Source organism: Opisthorchis viverrini, assembly GCF_000715545.1.
Source record: "Opisthorchis viverrini unplaced genomic scaffold opera_v5_17, whole genome shotgun sequence".
Taxonomy (NCBI): domain Eukaryota; kingdom Metazoa; phylum Platyhelminthes; class Trematoda; order Opisthorchiida; family Opisthorchiidae; genus Opisthorchis; species Opisthorchis viverrini.
In genome coordinates, this window is record NW_008751673.1 from 355518 (window position 1) to 366098 (window position 10581).

Consider the following 10581-nt stretch of genomic DNA (forward strand, 5'->3'; position numbering starts at 1 on the left):
ATAGAATGCATTTCGTTGATGGATACAAGCAAAACGGAAGTGGTGTAGATAAGGTCGTCTTGGCTCTTCAAATTCTCGCCAAGAGACCGGGTTGAAAACCTGGCTGTGAATATGTTATGTCTACCTGCTGTCTCCGCTCCACTACCGGAAGAAGACTTATCGACAGCTTTATTGCAAGCAGGCGCATGCGTAGGAAGTGTAAAAGGTCTCGCGCAAGGCTGTCTGATCGGCGTTTCGTGGAGGGCCTCAGCAGGTTTCGGGCATTCTAGGATAATCTTCAGGAATCTCACCTTCTCAACAGAATTTTTTCTCAACCAACCGATGCACCCCGTCCTTTTTGTAGTTTGCCTATGGTTTACTGCACCTCTAGTGTTGAGCAGCCACTTTGATATTGTGCTCCGTCTTGGGTCTATTTCTGGTGAGCATGTAAATGTGTATTGAAAACTGTCACAATCCAGCTGGAAGCTGAATCGTGCGGTAAATGTTTGCTTCTTTTGGTTTTTGTGAGCTAAATACCATCGATGATCGGTTTCATGAATTGTGCAGCCTATGCTGCCTCACTCTGAGCATGTCCCAGACAAATGTATCGCGACAGTAGTCTGGAGCACTTCTTAGTGTCATGCAGTGCATGATCGATATTGACAGTCTGGTGTGCTCGGCGAGTATAAATCGTTGTATGTGTGGTTACTTGGCAAAATCGATCAGAGCGATTGTCAAAAACTCACCGAAGTTTAAGCGACCTAATTCTCAAGCGGATAAGTTTTAAAAACCTTGGAGAATGTGGCAGGCTTACATGTATAGAAGCACAAAAATTGATGTCCTGTGAACTCCACATCAGAGAACTTGCATGCGTACTAGCAATGAAGCAATGGGTGAGGCAAAATAGCTAGCTACGTATGAGCGATTGCATGCGGACAGAATATCAGCTTCATTCATGAACACGTAGGTTTCTATCAGCCAAATAGAATGCTGCACTTTGTCATTTGTGCTATCAAGATTTCCCAAAGTAAAACTCATGGAAAGCAAAGAGGAGATTTTTTGTCGCACTGCAGTTAATATGTCACTGAGAAGGAGGCTGCGTGCAAATTTTGTGGTTCATTTTGTTAGAGGTAATACTAGCTAGCTTGGAGGCTGCGTGCAAATTTTGTGGTTCATTGTGTTAGAGTAGTATGAATGGTGCGGATTTCATGTGATAAGGCCATCATGATGCTGTCAATGATGATGATGATCATGATCATGATGATGATGATGATGATGATGAGAAGTGCAGAGAGTTACGGTTCATTCTGTAAAAGTGTGGAAGATGTACTTCGAGACATCGGTTCGAAGAGACTATTGAAAATCAGGAAACATCCTACTACCGGTTTTAGCCATTAGGAAAGCGTAAGCCTCCAACCGAGGAACAATCGATCCACAACTTGAGTAGTACTTTGACAGGGAGTCAATTTTAGATAGAAGTTTGATGGAATACGTCCATCTGAAAAGCACTAGGCGGAGGAAAACCGGTAGCAAGCTGTCTGCAAGTCTTAAGCATCCTTCCCGTTCTACTAATTTCCAGGTCTCAGGGCAAATAATTGGAGCTGACTACAGAATATATACATTCCTCTGAAAAAAGCCAGCGCGACATTCAAGGCTACAGATTCAGTGGAGTTTCTACCTCCTGCAGTCCTACTATTCAGACTAGCGATGAGTGGTGACAATGTCATGTGAGCGCCACCAATCAGTCCTTGAGGTTTTCCAACATTCACACGTGTATGTATGAGACCGTAGGAGATCCACTTGAAATTGGTCTGTAATACTTCCCGATGAGAATAGCGCTTTATGCTTGTGTGAATATGTAGTTCACGGAATATATCGAATAGCTCAACCATATTGCACTGTGGTGACAGTCTAAGATCATTTTGCATAACAGATTTATGTAAAAAAAAGTGAGAACACTAAGAAGAGGATAAGTTCGCCATTTGTTTTCAGTTCAAAAGGTAGGCATGGCCGCAGCGCTTCGTTGACCCACTGTTCTTCAGAAAAGTAGCTGAGGAACAACCATGTTCGGGGCACTTGGAGCTGAAGTTCGTTGCTAGGTCACACTGTGGTCCCATTCATCCAACGGGAGCATCATATGACATAGTCAGACTTGGTAACACCTCCTTAAGTGGTGCATCCTGAAACAGTTGAGAGAAAATTTGATGCAGCATCGTAGTTGATAGGCTGGTTTTATGTCCTGCCAGAGGAGATTTTTAATGCTGCACGAAAAGTGGCTGCCAACTAACGTTGAAGGTGTCAGAATTCAAACGCATAGTCACGATGGATTCCGGATGGACCGTCCCCTCAGCCACCGTAACAAGAGTGGCGGGGTCTGGTGTTTGATCATATGACCGTTGATATGTTTAACGAAATGAAATCACAACCTAATTCCAGGCTGGCCAACCAAATTAGGCTTAAATCACCTCGGAACCAACCAGTCACTCTGAAAATATTAGCTACTGTTCCAAAATATAAAAGCACAGGCAGAAGAGAAAGAATTCAACCACTCAACCCAGCACTGACAATGTCAGCTCGATTGGTGATGAAACGTTTGCGATTCAACAGCCAGGCAAGGCCAGAAGTCAATAATCCTTATTCCCTGGGAAACTACGCATTTCATCATTGACCATTTTTATGGTGTCATTAAGACACTTCTTCGTCGGAAGTCTTACTCGAGTCACGTAGAGCACGTGCTTGCGTTAATCAATTTCCAACCGGATGGTGAACAGCTGTTGCGGCCGGTCATTTGATTTGGTTGAAATGGGTGAAAAAGAAGTAAACAATAGAATATGACGGCAGGTTTCCGACCGATGGACCTAAGAGAGGCTACATCCGGAGTAGTTAACCCTTGGTACCAAAAATCCTGCAAGCTCTGTTAGTGGACTGAGGCTTTGGAATACCTCATTCTAAACAGTTGTCTTCCTAGTTCCTCATCTCCCAGTTTTTAGTTTGTCACGAATCGTCTACCTAAGCCAATAACCGGTTGTCCAGCTTGGTATGGCTTATCCATTGTTGATGACCCACATTCCTGTTTCCGACTAGTTTTGCCTTCTCGTTGTCTACTCCACGATTGGCGACTGTTTATCTCTTTAACCAAACACCTCAAGAGCATAAAGTACACATAAACAGCAGAGCCGTTATTGGCAGAGGCATGTATCATATACAAATCGCCCCTACTTAGTTTATCGAATTCCATACGACTGTGGAAAGTGTTTACAAGGGGCATTTGAATGCAGGTTGGTCAAAATGTCTGTCCGTCCATGCACCGAGAGTACCCACATGGGTAATCAAATATAATTTGTTGAAGTCATCCCAGTTTCCCCTTGCACTAAGTGACAATGGAGGGTGGTTGTAAGATGATAGTGTTTATCCTGGATAAAAAGAAATCGAAACGTGTTTGCATCGGTGATTTGTTTCTTGGATAAATTCAGTGCGCTTTTCTGACGATGTACGAAGGAATCTACTGCCTTACCGTACTTGGAAAGTCAGCTATTCATGAAGTATGGCTGTCCGTTCCCACTACAACTTCATGTAAAGCTCGTGACATAAAAATGTTACTTTCTCAGTTGTAAGGCTTATCCCTGAAATTTTTGGAATCCCCTCAAACCTCCTTTCGGGAATTTGCCACTCGAGGATCCAGTCAACACGTCCGTACTCTCTGTCAAAATGGCAGACAGGTCATGCTTGCTGAAACCTTGTACTCCCTTAAAATCGACGTATGCTGTGTCTCCGAAACACGCATACAAGACCCGAGCTTGGTTATGCATCTCATAACGCCAAGGATGAACTCAGCTCTTTCAAATTTCTCCCTACGTGTGTCCGGTGACCCAGGTCAAACAATTGTGACTAAGAAGCCTAGTTTTCAACCTCAAACCCCGGGTTCGCGAGTGTGAAACTCCTGAGCTTTGTGAAATGTGTACAGTCTATGATTCCCGATAAGGATGGAACAGCTGAACGGTACTACCCGGCTTTTTGAACACAGACTAGCTTCACTTACGAGACGAAATCTCTGCCGGATTTTTCATTGTTTATTTCTTAGTCGGCACCCAACAACTGCTACTTTTCATGATGTTTCAATAAATCTGGCCAGAAGAGAATGTTGACAGTTTTCCGGTGTGTATCACGATATCTCAATAAGCACATAGTCTTCCAGAACCAAGTTTTGTATTCCGCGGAATAACGTCGATGACTGTTCCCGCCTGAACAAGCGCAAAATCGAGACTAAAAAATTGGATTACCACCTGCATCTGATTTTGAATGATTCGGACGAAGATCTTCATACTGTTTGCGGTAATGCAGGGTCATCTAAATTTGTGGGAACAAAAGGTAATCTAGCCCATTCCCCATTACATTCACACTACGCAGAACAAGGGAGAACTCAATAGTTTCCGCAATCCCATGGTTAACAGTGGATTGGAATTCAGGCGAATGAAAGCGCAAAACCTTTGTTTGACTACACAGGGCGCAACATGAAAGCTTACATTTGTATACAATGAGAACAGCATACGACCGTGAGTAATATATAAATAAATTTTCTACACTTGCTGTTTTACCGGTCTTTCTTAAAGGATATTCCTGGAATCTTTCCAGTTTACTCAGTTGTTCAAATTCCTGAGACGATGAATAAATCAAATCTAGTGTTAGTGTCACGTGGTGTCACTTGACAGTATATCGATTTGAGGTAAGGTGTAAAAACAGTGACTCTTGAAAGAACGGTTTTCTTCTGAATATTCATCTGTAGGAGTCCGACCTGGAGTTAAATTCGGACCACAGAACAAGTGTATTGTATGCCTGTACGCCGAAGGTAGTAGTAACCTACCCGCTGTTTCTTGCACGCAAATTCAAGCTGCTTTTATCCTATCAGAACTTTACCCCTCCTTTGCTTTTACCATGGTCAAGGATGATGTGAACCTTCCCGTACTCCCGACTACTAAGGCTGGTACCGCTGGGCTCTATGCTTATAAACACTACGTCTTTTTCTGCGCACTATTTCGCACAAACTCTTCGCCAATGACTCAGCAGTTCACCGTATAACGGTTGGAGAGCTTTCGTATGTGCAATCTTCAAGTAAAGTTGACATGAGAAATGACTCGCCTGTCACAGTGTGTTTTAGTGACCGCAGTTCTTGCTGTTCCGATTCGAATGCTCCACTTGTGCTGTCAGCTATCAGACGTCTCACACGGTTACTTGCCGTCTAACAGAAGTTTGGGACCAGCCGTTTGAAGCTCCGACTTCATGCGGTCGACCAACACTTCACTTTCAGAAGATGGTGTGTGTGTGTGTTGGCCGTTGCAGTACCGCATACACACGGAGGGACGATTTTCCTTGCTTATTTTCACAAATGGCTTTTGATGGACGATCCATGCTTTTGTAATTTGAAGTGACAGGTTCTGCTTCACTTGTCTTTACAACCTAGATTTTGGTTCCACGTTTGTTTCTCCAAGCGCAAAATCCAGACTGAAGTATGGTGTATATCACTTTCTGTCCTGTGCAAACGTGGGCAAGACAGGCGAATCAAACTAATTGCGTTCCCCAGGTATAGGAGAACAACGCACTTTAACTGAGCAATTTCATGAATGAGCTTTGCGAGGCTGATAAGGGCGAGATATCAGGAGGCTCACTGTATGTAAGTGCGTATCAGATTGTGATTTTGACAGCCCGGTACACTGGCAGGTGAATTCTCCGCGCCTTGAGCTTAGGAAAAAAGCATAGAATGCACCATTTTTAGGAGCGTTTGTTATTTTCCTTAACAAGAAACAGTCACGGTTATTCATTATTTTTGGCTTATTGAAGTAATGTTCCAACTGCAACAGAGAACTTTGGTTCCCAATGTCATATCCCAAGCTACGTTTCCCAGGAGGCAAGAATATTTCGTTGTGTTTGTTGCACCAAGTTGCATTCAATCGCGATCTAATCACTAGACTTGTCACCCCTTAAAGCTAAAAAAGCTCACATACATAATCACAAGATGCGATTCGGGATCTGTATTGGCGGTTTTTCGGATTAGATCTACTTGAAACCGTATGAGATGCCCCTTTTCTGTAGGAGGAGCTTAGGATCATCCAAGTTGATTTGTTTTTTTTTAGATTTTATCGACTGTTGTGAAGAATTTTCATGGAAAAGGGAAAATATGGAACCAGATTTCACCCATAAATAGTTTACTTCACAAACCGGTCAGAAGTACCCTATCATCAATTATTGAAGGGGTGGGTCCTCAAGCGTTTGACGGGGGATTGCATCAACCTGTTGAATACTTCTGACAACGATCCCATCTTGAAGCCTAATCAGCCTTTCTATGTACACTTTCTCTTCAGTGAAATGTCACACTCACGCGTCTGTGTAAGCCGATCAGACCAAAACTGTGGGAAATTCTCATTCTCAGTTGGACACCTACACAAGGGCAAGACTTACACCCAGGGCAAGAACCGATATACGGGTTGTTCACTCACCCACCCCATAAGGAACTGAGAAGAGTGGAGTGTCGAGCAGAGCAGGCAGTTGTCAAATATGTCACATCACCGATACAAGGGTAACCTACAGCTAACACATTCTACAAATCAAGTCGAACATGGGGTTCTCAGTAGAATACCCAGTAGGACGTATGAGATCAAGATTGTCCAAAAATTCATTAGTTAAATCCTACTTTGTATTTGGTTGTATTTGTCCGGTTGTAGAGTAGAGCACGAGAGTATCTTCTGCTACTGATAAGTGAATCAGAGTGATGGGAAAATCATTAGTGTCCCTTGTTTAAGCCTAAGGGCAGTCAACACGGATTGTTTTAATTTCAGGGTTTCAAGGGTAGGAAACAGTCCCTTATTGGAAGGTTTTGACGTAAAGCCTTCCGTGAAGTAGCTCAACGCAGCTGTTTGCCCATTCTTCCTGAGTTACTGAAAGCAATACGCCTATATATGGTGAGTGTATACAGTTAATGACACGGTAATGAGATCAAAAATCAAAAAGTTCATTATCCTACTACCAAGGAGGGTCAACCACACCAGATGAACTGCGTTCGAATCGAATTTTAGAAAGGAAACTATCAACTCGCAGGTAACTGGTGAGGCCGTTCTTAGAAGAAGTGATAACGTCCCACGCTTTAAACCAGATTGTACGGTATCATATCGAACTTGACATCAGCACTTAGGAGACAATTTCTTGTGGAGGTCTTGCTGATGGTGGAAGTGTCAAAATCGATTTATTGACAGTTTTACCAAAATCCACGACAACGTTTCCTCTTATTAGAGTCAAGAAAACCGCGGCTAGCTCATCGGTTTGTGTGAACCTTGTTAGTTATAAACATTGAATAAACCTGCCTCTTTCTGCACGCTTAGAACAAACGTGTTCGGCAACAAGCCAGAAACGTTGTTTGGTTATCCGGATTAGGGAGGTCAACAGCGGCATAATATTTGATATGATTAGAAGACGCGAAAGAAAATAACAACCAAGTTGGACCAAAAAATGCGATTCACGTCAAATATCTGGTCTGGATTTCAATAGCTGTACAGTGTTCCGTGCTTTTCCCATAGGCTGAACAGAGTCTAACACAACAGTATAGCCCGAAAAGTCAACAATTCACAGAGGCCCAGTACCCGAAGCGATCAGAACTACCAGTGGAAACGGATCGAAGTGCGCTCAAACAACGTACCACTTGGCCCAAATTGGTTCCGTTATTCAGATTGTCCACAGTGAAAAGACACTGTTGATCCACACCAACCGCACCGGCATACTGGAGGAAAATAGCTATCCTTTTACGTTGCAACACCGCGTCCACATAATCCAATGGGGATGTCCTCCAAGTCTTCATTGCCTCCAGTTTTACGGCCATTGAAGGATCTAATGCAGCCATCAGATAGCCGAGAACCATTCCATCACTTAGATAATGCGAATAGACATCCTCACTGACAAGTTCGAGTTCTAGCGGAATTCTGCTGGCAGCTTTGATCAACTGCTCCGATGCTGTTGTCGGTACAGGAAGCGAGCGGATCCAGGTCAGTGTTTTCGCCGCATCAACACCATCAAACGGGGTTGTGGTATTTGGATGCATATCAGTAGACCACCCCTATGTCAGAGCACACAAGTTATTTTGTCTCGGTTAGCAAAGCACCAGTCGGCTGAGCAACGAGCAAGCTCAAAAAAGCACCTCTTTCACCGATTGGCTCGATTGGACCGAATGCTGATTGGCCTATCGATTTGATGCACCCTCACATGCAAACAAGGTGCCCGAAGACGGGTGTTATTTTGCCAGCTCCATGGCAACTGTTGTCAATCCTATTTGCATAGAAAATGAAAATGAAAAGACCTTGGTTCTAATCGAATGCGAAGGTAGGCGTAAGAATCAAAGCCTGCTTGAGTGCGTGCTCAGGTACTCAAGTGAAATGCTTGGATTTGTGAAACATATTGACTTGCATATGACATTGTCAGTGTACTTTCAAGTCTGGTTCAAGTTTAGACTGAATTCCAACATAGTGAAACGCTATCGACGACAGACTGTCAAGTGTAAACAAATCAAAATTTGACCGAGTTCAGTTTAGTCAGGAAGGCACTCATCAGAATAGTATCATAGGTCTCCGTCATTTGTAGGTCTCAGTGGGAAGACTTTTACACAGCTAAAGTTACATGACTTTATTCTGGAGAGCCGACTTGTGCCGTTACAAGTCGCATCGCGATCACGAATGGACCAAAAAGTATTTTTCGCCTATTTTAATGGCTGTGGTTAGGTGGAATCTTCTGTCGACTTGAAGCCCAATGAGGGCAAAAACCTGTAGTTTTGAGAATACCATCCTATCTGCGCCAGCATCGGTCTCCTCTATCCAACTTAGTGCATTCGTTGGTCAGAAAGGATTGCATCAGGTCCCACATTCATCCACATAACCACCGGTTGCATCTTAGGTGGCAAATGCATACACAACATATGATTGGTAGATGAACTCCATCTACACTGTGAGAAACGCTATGAAGGTCACTTGGTTTTCGTGATTTTCGTTGCTCCAATCGAACCAAGAACATCCAACTTTCCAACACTGCCGTTTAGGGCATTCTGAGTTGGCTCATATAGAACTCCAAGGAGATAGCAGAACATACTGAACAAGTGAAAAACGCCAGTAGGCCCGTTTACTAGCTGTGAGATGTCCCTCGCATTCTCGATATCCACAGAATCAACCACTAGTGCTGTAAAGTCACAGTTGTTCTGTGTTGTGATCACTACTCATTGGCGAGTTACATCGTTCGCGGAAGCAATTTGATGAGTTATCTGGGTCAGTTCGAGGGGAAGTAGTGAATGGTTGATATTGTTATTGGAGAATTCGGGTGTGGAAATAGAAGACACGATAAAGTCCACTGTCTCGGTGATGAAAAAATCGTCCAGCTGTAGCACCCTTTCGGTGCCTAACTGCCCTGCCACCCGAAGGTTGCACGAGGGCTGGGATACTGCCCGGATGCCCAAGCCTATACAGGGGATGTCGAGAGGCAGATGTCGGGTTTGAACCACGGACCTTTCGGTCAGTAAATTCGTGCTCTAACCATTTGGGCCACTTCGGTGATGGCGATATATATATATATATATATATATATGCCGATATATCCGAGCAAAAGGATAAACAAAATGGCTGCCGCAAAACATGCACGACGGCGCAAAGTGGAAGTCACTGAGGTCACAAAATGATCTGATAACAAATATTAATTATACACCCATCTGAATACTAATTTGGTTTTGATCGGTGATACCTGGAGTCCGGCTGAATGTCTCGTTTGTGATGTCAAAACCAAATTGGTATGCAGATCAGTGTATAAGCTGAATTCCGTGCAATTTATGTTCAAGCAGAACATAAAGTTGACGAAGACTCGGGAACTGCGAAACCGGTCGTGGGCTGTCGAAGAGTTTTCAGCAACCTTATGATTAGTGTGTCACGTTTAGACGGGTAGCAAGTACTTTGAATGTAAAATGTGTCCTTTCCTCGCATCTAAGAGTCACTTGTAGTCAGTAAGGGATTTGGTGTATCCCAACTTTAAAAACGAAGAAATCCTTCTGGTTGGTCAGATTGTGCATGTGCAGGGTATCTCATAATAGAGTCAGAAAATAACTCCACGTTAAAACTTTAACACCGATCTAAATATTTATTATTTTTTATGTAGACATACATGCATTATATAGGTTTATTGTATAAAAAACTCAAATTACAAAAGGTGTTGGAAAAACCGCCCCTTTCTTCTATAACAAGTTGGAGGTGGTATGTTTCACTTCTTCAGGCGTCACTCGTGCACACTCTTCAGTTCTTGCTCTTAACTTCATCAAATTCTTAGGTTTATTTTCATGATATACACGAGCCTTGATCATTCCCCAGAAACAGTAATCCAGAGGTGTGAGGTCGGGTGACCGGGTGAGCCAAAAGTTTGGAAATCCACGAGCAATGACTCTTTCATCAGCAAATTGCTCTCGGAGGTAAGTTCTCACTTGGTTTGAGTAGTGGGGTGGAGCGCCATCTTGTTGAAAGACGGTCGATGACTTCTTGTGTTGTCTGAGTTGCGGGATAACATTGGTCTGCAGCATATGGAGGTAACTGTCGC

General features: G+C 43.4%; 2 protein-coding genes across 2 annotated transcripts in view; one reads left to right on the plus strand and one right to left on the minus strand.

The window, feature by feature from the left end:
* The window catches only part of T265_01541 (hypothetical protein), a gene marked incomplete at both ends in the record, with an annotated part of 8027 nt that extends 4113 nt beyond the window's left edge, over positions 1 to 3914 (plus strand). The window contains one exon of the mRNA XM_009165600.1: positions 3595 to 3914. Within this exon, the coding sequence (XP_009163864.1) occupies positions 3595 to 3914 (320 nt within the window). The remainder of the gene's footprint in view (positions 1 to 3594) is intronic.
* Positions 3915 to 7582: 3668 nt separating this feature from the next.
* On the minus strand, positions 7583 to 8062 carry T265_01542 (hypothetical protein; the record flags this gene model as incomplete). Its single annotated transcript, XM_009165601.1, has 1 exon — positions 7583 to 8062. The coding sequence occupies one exon, from the start codon at positions 8060 to 8062 to the stop codon at positions 7583 to 7585; it is 480 nt and encodes a 159-aa protein (XP_009163865.1).
* Between the last annotated feature and the right edge of the window lie 2519 nt (positions 8063 to 10581).